General features: G+C 35.7%; 1 protein-coding gene across 1 annotated transcript in view; it reads left to right on the top strand.

The window, feature by feature from the left end:
* The window catches only part of LOC104268407 (gamma-aminobutyric acid receptor subunit alpha-2), a gene marked incomplete at its 3' end in the record, with an annotated part of 42951 nt that extends 27071 nt beyond the window's left edge, over positions 1–15880 (top strand). The window contains exons 4-7 of the mRNA XM_009872462.1: positions 9331–9551; positions 11910–11992; positions 14786–14929; positions 15728–15880. Of these exons, the coding sequence (XP_009870764.1) occupies positions 9331–9551; positions 11910–11992; positions 14786–14929; positions 15728–15880 (601 nt within the window). The remainder of the gene's footprint in view (positions 1–9330; positions 9552–11909; positions 11993–14785; positions 14930–15727) is intronic.
* Positions 15881–17762: the final 1882 nt, after the last annotated feature.

The raw sequence follows: 17762 nt of genomic DNA, 5'->3' as shown, positions 1-17762 counted from the left end.
GGAGAGATTATATTAACCTAATTTTAAAGATGCGGTACTGAGGCACAAGGAGACTTACCCAAGGCTGTGCAAGTCACCTTTTCTTAAATGGGACTTTAATGAAAAGCTCCCTTACCCTAATTCCTGGCTCCTGAAACACTTTTGACATCAGTGAGTATATGTGTGGAGAACTCTGGATGTCCATTTGCATGGACAGGTATGATGGCCCAGTAAGGGTCAGGCTGTTGGATGCCACAGGTTACCAGCTCTGCGCAGAGGTGTTAATCAAACAGAGCACGGTGGCTCAGAATGGCAGGTGTTAGGTAATGGATACGCCTATTTGTAGATAAGCAGATAGGTAAGCGAGAGAGAGCAGTTTAATACTTACTACTACAAGTTTCAGGGTTAATTTAGCTTGCTCAGTTGATAATTATAAAGTCATTTTGAAACGTATGAGCAGTCAATTAGAAAATTTCAACATGTGAGTTCTCAAATAATAGCTTCCAAACTACCACATATTCTGTCAAACATGAAGGTGACATTAGACTTTTTACCATCAGTACTCTTTCATTTAGATATTGCATTATTAAATTGGTAATGTGAACTACTATATGCGGGGTTTACCAATATTTTCTTCTGTAAATGCTTGAAGCTCTAGAATATTCTTATTTCATAAGCTCCCTCCTTTGAAAGGCTTCACTGGACTCTTGCTCATGTCCTCCTAAATGTCGAGAGGATGCCAAACCGAATCTCAGATCATTTCAAGAAGGTTGGGTTTCAGCCTCTGTAGTCATTTGCTTTCACAGTGTGAGTGGTGAAGTCCTCAGTCATGTAAGTTTTTTAAGCTGGATGCTACTGTTGTCCAAAACTCTCATAGTCATTGCTGCTAGTAGGATTCTTTTCCCTGGGATTTTTCATAGCAAGAAAAATCATGAGGTGTATGACTGCACCTCTTTTGATTATCTATTTGCCAGTTTGGTTTTTTGCCCCTTAGTTAGCATCTGGGGAGGAATAATGGTGCTTAGGAGAAAAACCTGTAGAAAATGGAAAGGGGAATCACAGTCATGGCACATGATTAATATGTGTTTACAGTATGCAAAAAGGAAGTTGATAAAATGTCATTCTAACCTTTGTTGTTGTTGAATTAATAGAAATTTGTGAGGTTTCTGTTTTCCTCAGTAAGTATAGTTCCCATTCATGAATACGTAGTATCATGTGCAATCTGTAACTCAGTGTGATGGCTAGAATGTAGGTTTTTATTCATATTACCTGTGTCTTTCCAGTATCAAAATTCTGCCAAAAAATAATTGAGTCCGGGAGAATTTGATCTTTGACTAATTTTAGGCTAGCTGAAATTGTCACTGATAAATTTAGGAGGTAAAAGTTGTGGCTGAGATTTTTCTCCAAATATGTAAAGTCAGAAACTTTTGATCCTTGCTGTGGATTAAGAGTTTGACTAGGTTAAAAAGACGTTACTCTCTCTTCTGCCCCAAATAGTCAGCTCCTCAATCTCTTGGCTCTTGGCCAGAACTCCATTGCAAACTGCTCTTCAGATGAACTGCTGTGACTAAAATACCGGTGTATCTGTGTTAGCCATGTCATAAAAATGCTACTGTATGTCAACCATAGTATTTAATGTCAAGGGAAATGCCAATATACAACAGGAATTTTCAACTTCATTTTGCAAACTAATAAGAATCAAGGAAGGCAAACGAAAACATGGGATTAAACAGATTTTACTTTCACTGCCCTGTCTTTTTGAGCTGTTATTTCTCTGAAATGTTTAAGTTCAGTATTATGATGCTATGCCTTATAGGCTTCCAACTAGATCAGTGATACAAATTTATTTTGACATTAGCCTGAGAGAAGAAAAGCTGTGTTGTTTAGAAAAACAAACAAACCAAAAATTGAACAGAACAACTAAAACCAAAGCATATCTGAATTTTCTAAAGAGTTATAAGACTAAATTACTATTAAAGAGGGTAATGAAAACATTTGTAATTAAAATAAAATATTTAAAACTTGAAAATTCTGAGGGAAGGATGATTTTGATTGGGTTACGATTTGTAGGATAATAAAATGAAAATAATTTAAACATTAAAACTGATTATTTCTTTGATTTTCAAAATTAGTTATTTGAAGTCTAGTAGATTGACGTATCTTTGCAAATATATATGCTGCTAACTGATTTTAGCACTGCAAGCGAGGTCCTTTTACAAGTATTTTCTCAGATTTTCTTTCTTTCCAGGCTCTGCCAACATTTTGACTTCTAAAATTTCCCAGTTAGCCATAAGTTCTGATGTTCTTGATAGAAAAAAAATATAAATAATAAATGAGAATCATGTGTACTCCTCAAGCAATAGCTATTCTATATAAAACAGTGCATGAAAACACTGAGAGCCTTTATATGAAGTCTGCTGTAAAGAAAGCTTTGCCAAAATTTTGCCAAATTTTGCTTCAGAGCAATCTTTCCAGTTGTCACTACAACACACAGTAGGTGGCAGGATCTCATCCAGTTTTGCTTGAATGTTAAAACTAACAACCCTTCTGAAAGTTTCGTGTTTCAACTTTCAACCTTAGCTTTTCATTGCCTTTAGGGAATTTTGTTTACTGTGCTCACATTTTTTCTCCATGCTGTTTGTTTGTACACAACCATTTTTCATACTTTCTTGGTGATACACCTCTATTTTTTCACCCTAGAGTCAAGAACTATGAATATTTCTCTGTAGAGATGGTCATAGCCAGCTAGTTCATCACTACGCATGCTGCCATTAGTTTTCAATTAAACTTTTAATAAGCATTTCTGATTTTTCAAATATAGCCAGAGGAGAAATTTTCAGCAAAGGCTGAAGTTCAAATGCAGAAATGACTGAAAGGATCGTTACGGTACCTCTAACTATGAGTAAGAATGGTTCTTTAGAGAGAGTGGTTCAACTGGGAGCCACGTTTCTTTTCTGTGTGTCTGTTTTACAGAACTCCTAATTCCATTTTGTATTTCAGACTTTGTTTTTTTTCTATGCAACTTATTATTTTAGCTATTTCAGAGTAGAATTATTATATTTCTTTAACTGAGGAGAAGCTTTACAGGGCTATATGTAAGTCAGGACAGATAAGGGAATAAACCAAGATGACTTTTTCACAAAGATTAAAAAAAAAACCCTGCAATTATTCTACTGTAGTTTTATTTTAGCTCAGTAACAGAAGACTAAAGAGTAAAAGCTGAACACAAATGATAAATACATGTGACTTTCTTGGTTGTTGAGGAACATCTAGGTTGTCTTTTTATTATTGATATGTTTCTGAAAAGTCACTAAATTGGTTTATCTGCTCACTTTTGTTATAATCTCAGTTCCTTGCCTTTGCAAGTTAAATCTGTAGGCTGAATTTTTGAGGAGGATATCTCACATGATCTCTTGCAGAATTTCCGTCATTTTATTCTATCTGGAACGCTTGTTCCTCTGTGCAACATCCTGCCAGATGGATCAATACTGGAGATTGATTTGTCAGAGGCTGTGTCCAACACTTTCACTGACATTAGCTCTCAGTGTACCTCTTACTTGGATTCCTGTCCCTGGCACTAGGCATCCACTGTGTTCCAGGGTTGCTCTTTCTCCATGTCTGAATAAAAAAGGGTAATAAGAAGTGTTTGTATTTGACAGCAGTGTGAATAATATCCTGCAGTCTCTTTTCTGAGTAACCCCTATCTGTATCTTTCACATTCCTCTCTTATCCCTCCTCAGTGCTTATTTTAGATGCAGAGTTCATTCTACATCAGGTCTATGGAAAGAAAGAGAGAGAAAATCAGTCAGAGAAGGTCTTTTTTGTAAATGGATATGAACAGGAAGACTTTCTCTTCCCGAGACACTATCATTCAAACTGGTTAAACACATTTTTTTCATATTTTTTTCAAATACTTCATGTTTAGATTAAATGCTTAGACAAAGATGACTGAAGGTGACAGACGAAGCAGACATATAAGGCTTGAAATGAGTTCTTCAGATAGAGGAAAATCATGCTACAATTCCCTAGAAATATACCACAAAAACTTGATAGTATTAAAGGTTATGTATATCTGGTAGACATTACTTATGTATTTAAAAACTAATACATGTTCCTTTGAAATGCAAGAATGGGATAGCGTTTAAGTTTTTAACAGGGCTGTTAAGGGTTTTGATAAAAAATAACAAACAGTGCAGTTTCAAACCACAACCCTCCTTCATAAGGGAGTTTGTTTAGAATATTTTCAAGAATTCTGTTCACAATGTATAAGATCCACACCTCCCAAAGACCTGAAAGAAATTTCTGGCCATCTGCTATTTCCTTCTATGTTCTGTGTTTGGTACACATGAGAAAGTAAATTTTGGAAAAGAACAAATGGATTCAGTTTATACAACTGTGCAATGAGATTTTGTGTTAGATACATAGCTAGGGAAATACTTCTATAGAGCCTGACTAGTCAGTGGTTGTGACTGGAGTGTTGAGAGGTTTTTGAGGAGAGGCGAATTTCATCCTGAGCTTTTTCAGTCCTGATATTGTTGGGCAATATTTTCTTCTTTAAAGATAAGTAGAAAGTGAGGTGAAAATGGTAGAAACATTGTCCAATCTGGTGGACAGACCAAGGTAAAGCCAAGCTGTACAACAATGTGCTTCAAGAACTATGGGGTTTTACAGACTCTTGTAGTGCGTTAGCCCTTGTGTATGCCATTTGCACCATGCATACATCTATCCCACACAGAATGAAATGACAAAGACAAAAAAGTGGTGATTTAATCCTCCCGCTCTAAAGCTAATTTCAACATTCACTCAAAAGCTAGATTCAAATGCCTAATGAGGAAGTTTGGTCAACTAATTTTCAGAAGATCCATTGCAAACTTGCACTCATCAAACCCACAAATATCAGATTATAGCAAAACTGCATATACTGGGCAAGATTATTTTGCTTTGAATAAATGCTTTTCTTTCCTCCCATTTTTTTAATCTCTTGTCTAAACTCCTGCTTAGTTTTCTTGTAAGTGGTTTTGATACCTAGTTGCATTCAACAGAACTAGTTGAATATTAATATTATTAATGTTTTTAAGCTAAACTGAAAGAAAAATAACACATTGCTTTATGGTAGCTATGACACTAAGAATGTGCTTTTTAAGAACTAAAATTAAAAAATTGTACTAATGTAAAAATAAATATTAATGTGAAGCTCCTGTATTAGTTAGATGAGATTTAAGTCCATGAATCTTACATATTTATCTTGTCAATGTATCAACCACGGTATTTCTGACTGTCTTTGAGGAATCAATAAAAAGATATGTGTGCCATTTACCCTTTTTTTAAAAAAAAATTGTATTATTTGCCTTTTTAATTTTGCAGTATTTAAAATTTCCTGTAATGGTTATATATGTGTGTCACTAATGCCTTTAACAGTGGTCAAGATAAAGCCAAACTTTCTTTAGAGAATTGACAGAAAAATCTTTATAAGTAGGGAGCGAAGAACTCTGGCCTGAACTATTCACTAAACAAAATGATGTGTTCCAGAAGGTGATTAATAAAATGTTCAGTCTGCTCCATGCCAGTACTGCTTGCTAATGGACACTCACAATTTCTGAGATGTTTGGAACACATCCATCTTGACTCCAGATGCAAAGACTGCCAAAATCTGCCAACCATTAGCTGAAGAGAATGAGAGTACATTTTTTGTAGCTTGAACTTTTCCAATACAAATCTGGCCTTAGCAAAGCTAAAGACTGCCGGGTAGTGAGTAGGGATTGCTTATACTCAGGTCAGTAAAAGCTTCTCCCAGAGACACTAATGTCTTTTCTTTTTGCTGTGCATTACTCTATATTAAAAGAAGAATGAAATTCTGTTTTATTCTTCTGACCATTGAACTGAAGTGCTTCATAGGACTGCAGTAAGAATGTCATCATCCATCCTTCAAAGTTCATGTAAGCTGGTATAATACATGTTTGAAAGATTGTTTAATTGCACTGTGTTAGAGTCCAGCTTTGAAAGCACAATTTCAGATACAAATCTGTAGGAAGCATTTGCTTGTCCAGAAATGATCACAGGAGTCCTTTGTAGTCCTGGAAGGATGCTCTTGTGATTTTGTGGAGATACTGCACTATATATTGGAGAGTGGTTTAGTAAATGTCCAGAGACAGCACAGGTTTTTCATATAGGAGAGTTTCTGCAGATTGTATGAAATGAGTATCAGGTACTAATTTGAGTCTTTTTTTTCTAGAGCCCAGATTTGCATTTTTAACACAATATTAGTCTTGCTTGGAAAGTAAATATTACACGGCATTTACTCTAAAGTGGTACATATATGGAACAGGAAATAGTTACAAAATATTTACATAGCATCTTTTGATAAATGCTGTCTTTTTATCACATTGATTATATTGAAAATATTTGACAAGTTTCCTGTTTTTTTCACTTGTTTTGTGTGGTAATCATCATAGGGATATTCATTGCTATGAGCAGAATAAATTAGCCTCAGGAGGGAACATGGGGTCAGTGGATATAGCACTGGGATGCCAAAGGCAGGGATTGTATTTTGCTTTTCATAATCTCTCTGCAAGTGGACTGGGACAAGTTAATTTCATCTCTGTGCCTTGGCTTCCCTTCATACAAAACTGATATATCAATACTTCCTTTGGAAAATGCATTGAGGTCTATAGAAAGACAAGTTATTTAAGAACTATGTGAGATCCTAGTGATACTGTAAATGGAACGAGGAGTTCATGATCGTTCACATTAAACCTTGGTTTGTTCTGTTTCCATCTCCTAAATGGGATGTTCTGCAAATAAGGATTTTCAGCATGAATTGGCTGGAGAGAATAGAATTACCTGTGGATCAGTCAGAGATTTATCAGTGGGAACTTTCAAGGCTGTAGCTCAGATTCTCTCCTGCTTATTCTGCTTCCTAATTAACTGCCCTGCATCAGATATGTTTTTTTGAAATGTTGCTGTTTTGTTTTAGTGGCACATCATGTCTGCTTTTTTTTTTCCTATTTTATGTCTTTTGTAATTCTTTTTATATATGTCAGAAGACAGTGAAGAAGCAGGACCTTTGAAATTCGTTATTGATGGAAACATAAAAACTTAAGATTTATATTCTGATCATGTATGTGCAGCAATATTTGTCAAAGGAACTTGTAGGACTTATCACTCACTTCTGTTGATTTTCAGTTAGAATTTCAAAGTCTTACTCCCTCAGGCTCTTTTTCCACTTCTTTATACCTTAGGTATCAATCTTATACATAGCAATGATTTAGTTGCAAAGCCACTGAGACAGAAGCCATGAGGAGGCTTTTAGGGCAGTTGTTTTCCTTGAATTCCCTGGTATTTCCAGCCAGAATTCATATGTTCCCCCTGCTTCAAGCACACTGTTCCTGCTGCTCCTGATCTTGCTGCTGCTTCTGATCCTCCATGGTTTTTTGTTTCATGACTTTCCCTGATCTACAACTGAACTGATAGATAACTTGGAATTTGTAAGTGGAATTTTAAGTCACACAATAATGAGGAAATAAAACAACATCTAAATTAGCAAATAAAACAGGGCAATTGAATGTGATCTATCATGGAGAAATGGGCAAATTACTTGTCAGAAGGCAATGTTTCTGGCAGTGATGAGAAACAGTAAAAGGTCAGGTATAATGTCAAAGAAATGTATGTTTTAGAAAGCAATTTTTTTTGACAGATATATTTACTAAAATATTATTAGAGATAATAGCAACTGACATTAAAGAAAGTCAAGCAAATTAATTTTTGGTGTTCCATAGTGTTAGTTTTATTTAATATTTGTTTGAATAACTATAATTTTAATTAGAAAAATAACAACATTCTATTGTGGTAATATAAGACCTCTCGATAAATCTAAAAAAAAATTGTGTGCTTGTAGGTTTTGTAAGATGAGTTTATGAGTATCCCATTGCATCATTCTAAAAATATCTCCCCCCCAAGCACCCGTCACAGTTCCTAATGACAACTGCTTTCTCTTCAGCCCCGCCATGCTCCTTCAGGTAACAGAATTCTCTTTTCTTTATTCCACATATTCATCTTAGCCTCTGGCCCTGGCCTGGAAAAGTTTCTCACAGCTCCTTGGCTCACCGACCAGAGTTGGTGAAAAGGGCTGTTGCTTCTTGCTGTCTACTCAGCACTCCTTTTGTATCACTCTATGACTGATGGAGAGAAAACTTAAGCCTTATTAATCAAGACACAAGGGAGCCAGCAGAAGGTGGTGGGGGCGGATAAGTTCCTTGAAATCACTTTTACATTGAAGTCTCTTGAATATTTTATATTGGTTGAATTTTATCAGAACTTGGCCATTCAAAGATAGTTTACTTGAAAATGGTTTATGTAAACTGTAGAATTTGAGGAGTCATTGCAATAGTACAGACTATTGTAACATACCAGTATTTTGAAATCAGGGATTCATTTTGCTCCTGTCCAACAAAACTGAAATTGCACCAAGGTAGCATTTGCCAATCCACAGAATACAGTTTGCCTCCAACAAAGGTTTTGAACTCTTCCATTCCCAATTTATATGCTGTGCTGACAGTAGCAAAACACTAATAATCCATTTACGATCCAAGTTGAAGTTAGTTGGTGAATTTACATTACCCATGTTTAATCAGTATCTTGTTTGTTTGTTTATTTATTTAGGGCAGCAATAAAACCCAGCAGGTGGGGTATCCAGTGCTGGGTGACCCAGGCATCTGGTCTAGGTCATCAGTCTGTTTTTGCCTGCATCCTTTTCTCCAGACTGTACTTCTGGTTAGGCATCAGAGTAGAGTTCAGCAAACAGTGTGTGTCACCCATTAATCATCAGGTCTTGTTCTTTTGTTAATAAAATCCATACCACTACAGAGTCTTACTTTTCCTCTTTGGAAGAATCTTCCTTATATCAGTTAATTTGGGTATATTGCACCTTTTATGGGTAGCCTTGTTTCCTTCCTTCCAGTCTCAGCCATTCTCTATGCTTTTGAAATGCTGGCTTATTCACCTTCAGGTGTGTCTGCTGCAGGAACTGTTTAATATCCTTCTTAATGTATAATAGCTGTGTTTATTGAAATTACCTCTGTCACACATACTATGTGCATCAGGTACAGAAATCTAAATATTGAAAGGGTTTAATATACAAACAGCAGCTCGCAGTCTTGAAGCAGAATGTCACACCCTTAATAAATTGACTTCCTCTCTATTATTTTGAGTATTACACAATTTTGTGTGATGGTTATTCTCCCTTGACAATTTTACTTGGGGAATTTTTGCAAGCAGAGCTTTTCTGTTTTGGCCCTCCAAGAGCAGATTAATATTTCATTGTGTCAAACAGCACTTATGTTTATTCCTTTACAGGAATACACAATAGATGTGTTCTTCCGTCAGAGGTGGAAGGATGAGAGATTAAAGTTTAAGGGCCCAATGAACATTCTTCGATTGAACAACTTAATGGCCAGCAAAATCTGGACCCCAGATACATTTTTTCACAATGGGAAGAAGTCAGTGGCTCACAACATGACAATGCCAAACAAGCTTCTACGGATCCAAGATGATGGGACTCTCTTGTACACCATGAGGTAAGTCTTTTCATCTGTTCTCTGCTCAAGCTATTTCTTGATACGATTTTCTTTATATGAACCTAAATAAGGTTCCAGGAGGACTCTCCTTTGCTTCATTTCTGTACCAGTGGAAAGCAAGCTAGGAAAATGTATGTTTTATTTCCAATGCTGTTACAAGTCTGTTGGCCGACTATGAGTTAGATCAGTTTTGCTATGTGTTATTCCATTCTCGTACCTCTATAAACTATTAAAACATACTGATTATTTGCATAAAATGCTTCAAGACCTTCAGAGGGAAATGTCTATGTGAGAATTGTTAAGAATACTCAAAGTTTACGAGCTTCATCTTAACATAGTACAAATTTTGCCTGTTACTGCACCCATCGTACTGACCAGGTGAGCCCTTAAGCAAATTTATTATTAAGATCAGTGACAATAAAAAATAAAGAGGAAGAAGAAAACATTAATAATGCCTCAAATTCCTTGCAGCAAGAACTACAGAAAAAAAAAAAAAAAAGACGTTTTTGTCTGTAGTAACTGTTCCTTTAGGTCTAATTAAAATATTTTACTTTATTTTTAATAGTTTTAATTTTTGCATCCTGAGCATGATTGACAGCTAAGATAAACACTTAGCTGGTAAAATGTATTAAATTTGCTTAGAAAAGAATTTGTGAAAAATTATAAATATCGTGTATGCATAGGCATACCCAGGTTTTTTATAAGGCAAATTTATTTTTCTGTTACTCCTTTGCAATATTGTTACCTACATGAAGTTTTTTGGGTTTTTTTCTGTTTTTGTTTTTTTTTAATCCAAGTTTCCAGAGACCCTTGATTTAGTGTCTTGCTTTTTCTCTGAGAATATTTAATAAATTGAATTTGTTGTGTATGTAGATTTAAAATCCCTAGCCTAAGTAAGATATAAAATGTGAGCTGTAAAGCAAACAGACTGTGCAATTTTTTCCATGCAGCTTTATCAGCATGCCTTAAGCCTCATTTACTATAAAACACTCAAACCCTTACATTATTGAATGTTGATGAGTAGACTGCTAATAATGTGGAATGATGTGGTGGTTGGAGAGGTTCACAAAAGTTAGCTGGAAATAAATTGAGGCTCCCATTTGTAGTAATTTTGCTTGGGCTGAAATCACTGTTGGAATATCTATCTATATAAACTGGCTGAAATTCTCTCCTTCCAGAAGGTATAATCACATGCTATAAAAAACACTGTTTGAAATCATTATGAAGATTTTTATTTTTTTAAAAATATAAGATATGTCATGCCAGCTAGAATTAAATAAGCATCTTTGTCACTTGTAAGTATGTTGCTTCTGTGGGCATGAAATTACTATGTGAAGTGTCTAAATCTTAAACAGGCATTTTTATCTGTGTCTATTTAAAATTATAGTGTGATTTATATCAGTGGCTCATGCAGTCCTTTCCTTTGCCTTCAGCTGTTTGCTGACTCCTCTCTCTCTGCCCCTTGACTTCAGAAAAAATTTCCTGGGGAATGGGAGAATAGAAATATGCAGTACTTTTGGGTGGAAGAACAGGAGAATGTAGGACTATGGACCACTGGGAGTACAGGTGGATGTAGCTGATATTTGAGGCTGGATGAAGAGGAATGAGGACATATAGAAAAAGCTCTCTATTCAGAGGAGGTTCACAGGCTAGGAGGGGTAAATTTTTTTTTATGTATTCTTTATTTATATTAAAAATACTGGAAAGGAAAAGTCTGTCAAAAACTTTCTTCAAACTTTTAAAAATTATTTTTTATCATATTAATCCCCATATTTGACACTGAGATATTGCTGGGATTTTTTCACAAAGAGACCAAAGTGAATGCATTGTTAAAATACTGTCACATTTGTACATAAATAAAAAATAATCAGAAGTAACACAGAGAATGAGTAGCAGCAATCTTTTGAAGGAATGCAATTTTTGTTTCCTACATCTTTCATTCAAACTTTTAAAAAAATCAGAAAACTATGGAGCACAGTTCTTTGGCAAATTAACTGTATTTTATGTGCTTTTGTAATGAGCCTTTGAGAGGCATATAATCACACACGTACCTCTGAATATTATGAGAAGAAAATGGCTGCTCTTAACAACCTGAAGTTATATAATTTATATTTTTATTTAAATGGCCTTTCCTCATAGTTTTGAGGTCAGCTCTTTCAGGTTTTTGATGTGATAAGTCAATGCCTTCCAAAGGAACACATAAAAGGGAAGAAGCAAGAGCTGATTTAAATTTTAATTAGTTTAATATAGCATTTCAGTTTCGTCTCCTAAATCAGCATGAACTCTGTTCATTTCTGTGGAATTGATTTTCTTGTCCTGCTAACTGACTTAAACGCGTAGCGCTCTTTTGCCTTTTAGGCTTACAGTCCAAGCTGAATGTCCAATGCACTTGGAGGACTTCCCTATGGATGCTCACTCATGCCCACTGAAATTTGGGAGCTGTAAGTATATAATGAAAGTGTTAGTGAATAGCTAACATTGCTCAGTATCATTTTGTTTCAGGACGTTGTTACATGAGAGGTTTAAATCAGAAGAGGGTGCTTTTTAAAAACTTTGCAACCTGACACTTCGAAATCTCTTTTTTTCTATTCAGGGTTGTGTCTTCTAATGTATTGCTTGACACCAGTTTACCATAAACACTATACACCTAATTCAGCACTTTTATTCCAGCATGCAAACTGTACCGATGAATGCCGATATGGGTGCACGTAGCCTGTGTAGTATTAATGAAAAGCAGATTAAAGTCTTCAAAGAATGTTTTTTCTCATTTATTGAAACATTGATTTTCTCTTTATTGTTAATGATACTTGGGTTTACATTCTTATACAATGAAGGCAAATGCTGATAAATATTTCACTCATTAGCTCATCTGGATGTTATAGATTGGGCGACTTTGGTCTCACTAGTATTATTTAACAGCAGCGTAACTTCATTTACCTATAGCACAGCCTTTATTCTTCATTGTGAATTAGGATCACATTTTATGTATTTCCTGGATTTTGTATGCTAAAAGGTTTTCTTTGTTTTCTTTGGCTGCAGCCTAGAAAAAGGAATAGTATTTTGAGGAAACCTGTTAATACTTTCAAATTCTGTCTGATTTTGCATTAACTGCAGCTCCACAAGTTACAAAACAGGTGATATGCTGCTGCTAAAGATGCCATTAACCAGATGAACATTGTCAAAGCACTGTCAAAGCACTCTCCATAACCCTGACACATCCTTTTTCCTTGGAGTTTGGAGCAAATTAAACCAAGTTTGTGTTTCTGATGATGTTTCCACACTAGAGGGAAATCTTAGCTGTGGAGATAAAAGATCATTAGAATTAACAATATTTCTATCACAGAGCTTCTTTTGCCCTCTAAATATTGTATTTATAATACATAATACATATTAACTAACTACCACCAGAGATGTTAGCTGAAATCAGCTACCAACTAATAATATTTACATATATGTGCGCAGCAAGATATATTTGATTTATAAGGTGTGGGTAGAAAAAAGACTCATGTAGCCTCAAAACAACTTAAAAACCTATAATAATAATAATAATGAAACTTGCCAAGAGGCAACTTTATAGTACGACTTAATTTGCATTACTAAATTGGAAACCCTTCTGACTAGGTATATTAGACTTTGTGTGAACTTTGTGTGGATTTCTTTGCTTACTAATTTGTTCTTTGTTCTGTGCTCATGACTTCTGGTTTCTAGTAAACAGGAGAACTCAAACTGTGGGAAATGTGATTTTAGAAAAGCTGTCTTTCGTTTCCCCCATAGTCACCTCTGCTCCAGCCACATTTCCCTTTATTTTAAATGACTTCACGTTCATTTAACCTCTTTACCTAGAAGTAATTTCTAGACTACTGTGCATTGTTCAGCTTTTATTCTAGAATTTAAATGATGAATAGTAGTGAAAATAATCAGAAATCTTGAGGATTTTGGTTTAGGTGAGGCAAGTCGGCCAGTGGTTTGTGTTTGTCACAGCTCTTCATATGCTGTTAATCTTACATTGCTCGGAGGATCATTGGCCTGTATGATTGTCTCAGGTGTTTTTTTATGAAAGAGAAGTGAAACTGAGTTTATTAGAGAAGCTGTATCTTAATAGATTGTCTCTCCTTACCCTTATCAAAAAGTCTAGCCAACAGTGGGGAAGATCATGACAAATCAGCAATTGGCAATACTGTTGGTTTGCATTAAAGCAGAGGTCTTCTTGTGGGAAGCTGCAGAGATAGAAGGGAAGTGTCAAAATTCCCTATGTGCTACCCACCTGCTAGATTTTGTTAGACATGCAATTTATGGCTAGTTGCATGAAGGAGTTTCTTTGTGAGTCTTCAGAGATTTCTCAACAAAAAATGTTTTCAGCCCAACAGAAATGTTGTTTTTCTTTTTCACTTCACTACAATTATACTAAGACTTAAAATGTCAATCAAAATGAACACACGATTTTTTCCGTCAGTGGTTTACTTTTTCCTTTCATAGGATATTTGACTGGAAAAACTTGCGGGACATACTACATTTTTTTTCTTTCTTACTTACTGGAGAGGCATTAATGCTATTTAAAATACAGTGTTGATTTGCTTTCATTCTAGTTTGTTGTGACAGACCCTAGGCTAAATGTATGTTTGATGATGAATGCACTGAGAGAGCAGTTTGCTTAATGTCAGTGTCAGTCCCACAAAAACATGCCAAGGAGTGAAATTTAAGAGGGTGTGCAGGGCGAGTCACTACACAGAGTCACTACAGATTTGTTAAGAGCACTGAACCTGGCTACCCATATTTAGGTATCAATTTCAGCTAGGAGTAAAATGCTTGTGATACACTCCCAAAGTGGAGAGTGAGGATGATGGGAAGTCAGAACAATATAATGAATTTTCAAAAATCATAGAATGGCCTAGGTTGGACAGGACCTTAGAGATCGTCTAATCCAACCTCCCTGTGTGTCCTAAATCTTGCAAATTGTACTTTTCATCTGGTTTACCACAAATTTTAGCATATATATAATATCTAATCTCTGACAAGTTTTTTAATAGTGCAGAAGAGATATTGTTTATAATTTAGTAGCAATAAATTCTGGTTAATAAGATCATAAATGAGTGCCCTGTTTCCATGATGCGATAAGCATTTCCCCTACAGTAAAGCTATTTTGAATGGCCAAAAATATTTTTTACCATAAATTTTTTGTGGTGTTCTTTTTAAATTTAAATTGCTGACAAAATATTTTATCTTATTTCCCACAGATGCGTACACAACTTCAGAAGTGACATACATTTGGACTTACAACGCTTCAGACTCGGTGCAAGTGGCACCAGATGGCTCCAGATTGAATCAGTATGATCTTTTAGGCCAAACAATTGGAAAAGAGACAGTTAAATCAAGTACAGGTTAGTAAAACATATTTTGGAAAAAAAAGGCAGTCACTTGGCTATGAAGACCATAGGCATTGCTAGTGGGGTAAGAAAGCTAATGAAAAAACTGTTGCAAAATGTGAGCTATAAAGCAGAGTCTATTATTGTATGGCACAAGTAACACATAGCAGCACTTTACTGATTCTTTCAAATTAATAAAAATCTGATGATAGCAAAGATGAACTTGTCCCCAGTGATTGGGTTTTTTGTGCTATCTGGAGCTCAGTCTTGAATCCTAATGTTCTTAACCCCAGACTGGGATAATTGTTTAATTTTAGATTGTAAATTACATCTTTTTTGTCTACTAAATGGTGAAGCAAGCAAGTTTCAAATGTTTTTTTTCTTCCATCATGTTTTTGGCATTAAACACCAGTTATTCTACCAGATCCTGGACTGTGTTCCTACATGTGCCAGGTTGTGATGGACCCTATGGTTGCCTTCTGACTTTACGTTAAGTTATCAGGGTGGCTTTGTGTGAACGCAGAGAGTTGCTTATGTGTGGAAGCCTGCAGGACTGAAGTTCTTGTCAGGGCATAGAAGAGTGCCTGCAAGTTCCTGAACACTAATCTTTCCTGAGGCACTAAGATATAGTCATACTCAGAAACTTTCTTATGTTCTGTAGGATGCTTTGTACTACAAAATGGGTTCTGTGCAATTTAACACTAGCACATTTGCTTCACATAAACCTACCAAACTTTCTTTTACCAAGGAAATGGACTTTCTTAAGATGATAACCTTCTGTTTCATTGTATTTTCCTTGTTTGTGGCGCCTAGGTGAATATACAGTAATGACGGCTCATTTTCACTTGAAGAGGAAAATTGGTTATTTTGTCATTCAGACTTACCTCCCCTGTATCATGACTGTCATTCTCTCTCAAGTGTCATTCTGGTTGAACAGAGAATCTGTGCCTGCCAGGACAGTCTTTGGTGAGTATAGTGAGTAAAGTCAGTTTTGTCTGCACCAGCTGGAGCTGTTAGGAAACATTTCTGAAGCCTGCTTCGTAAAGGCCTTTTTTATGCAAGTTAGTGTGTTTATAGAATGTGGTACTATTTCTAGTCCAAACAACTTTCAACAACTTTCAGATCTCCTGAGACTCCCAAAGTTTTTGGAAATTACCACTGTCTGTATAATCTTGACTGTTTTGGGAGGAGAAAATTGTCACTGAATGGACAAAGATGATAATGTTTCTATTTACAAATTAAATTTTGATTATTTTATTAAATGTCTTACCTTACATATTATCCAAATATTTTGATACTTGGTAGATAAGCACATTTTCTTATATAATTGTAAGTTAAGCAAATTAAATTTGAATTTGTTGAATTATTCAAATATGTTCTTTAAAAGCTGTTCTTTAAAAGAAACCCTATTTTGGGGTTCTGGGCAAAACTTTCTCACTAATTCAAATTGGAGCGTGCAACAAGGCAGTAAACAGCTTCAGCAGCATGAAATAATGGTGTTTCTCTTACAATAAAGTTTTGCTCTCTTCTTTATTAAAGCAAAGTAAAAAATGTCTTTTTTATTTGCATAACGTAAGGTTCTTTTAATTTGTTTGCTTTTAGAGAAAAAGAGACTAGCATAACAAAAGGAAAGTAATGTCTTTGTGGAATCAGCCATCAGAAATGCTGCATAAAATTGTATGATTAGTCATCAGTAAACACCATGCACTCTTCAAAAAATAGGCCAGACTCAAATGCATATTAAGTATGATGCCCAACAATGCACTTACTGTCTCTCCTGGTAGAGAAAATGCCACACAAAGCATTGTGAAAATTGCAAGTTCGAATATGAGCCTTACTGAAGCAAAATGAAATGGGTCAGTGATTTTAGTGGGACCAGAATTCTAACATGTTTTCCCAGGGAGGTATCTGGCAGATTTGTTTTTTTCATTTCTTCAAAATCTTCTGTGAATTTGTCAATTTTTGCTTATCAAAATGCACATTCCTGTCTCTAGTCTTGCAAGTACATTGTCAAATCCTTCTCTTTTCCCCCTTTTCTGTACCCCCTGCTATACATTTAGGAGAATGTAAATGGTTTGTCTAAAAAAAAATCTCACATCTTCTTTCGTAAAATGCACTTTCTATAACCGTGTCATCCGTAAAAAAGGAGTACATCAATAGCAAGGCACTAGGATAATTTTCCTGGAATGTTGTTTCTCTTTCTGCATACCTCTTTCTTATTCTTGATCTATTTTTTGTTTAATTCATGGTGGTTTTTGTGGTTTTTTTTGAAATAAGAAATATCTGCATGGCAGCCTGCTGCTTTACTCTCCTGGGGGTTTAGCATATTATGGATAATGAACAGGGTCTTCTTTCAGGATATCTTGAGCCAGTGGGGTAGGATGGCCACAAGAACAGAACCACATCACCCAGTGACATAAAATCTAAAATCTGTTTACTGAGTGCAGCGGGTATATCGAGGAGATAACAATTTCTATGCTAGTATTTTACTTCTGCCTCACAGATACGCACCTCATGCACCAGTTGGGACTCTGCCCCCTCCAGGCCAGTTTAGGCTGAACACAAGGGAACATGGCATGTCCAGGTTCTGTGTAACGGAGCAACCCAGCCACTGTTTGCAGCATTTGCACCTCAGGCTTAGCCTTCCACGTTGGGCTGGATGTCCCCTGAGGAGCTGCTTTTACACTCTAGATGAGATTACCAGCATAAACTGCCAATGACCTCTCTAATCATGTCGCCCCAGGCAAATCTCCCAGTCTTTCTCATACCTACTGGCAGCAGTTGTCATTGGGATTTCTGATACCCTCTGGTCTCCTGCCTAAATGTGTTACAAAAATGTGAAGTTAGC

Source organism: Apaloderma vittatum, unplaced genomic scaffold, assembly GCF_000703405.1.
Source record: "Apaloderma vittatum isolate BGI_N311 unplaced genomic scaffold, ASM70340v1 scaffold42730, whole genome shotgun sequence".
NCBI lineage: Eukaryota > Metazoa > Chordata > Aves > Trogoniformes > Trogonidae > Apaloderma > Apaloderma vittatum.
Note: the sequence above shows the minus strand (reverse complement) of the source record. Positions and strands in the feature narration are given on the sequence as shown.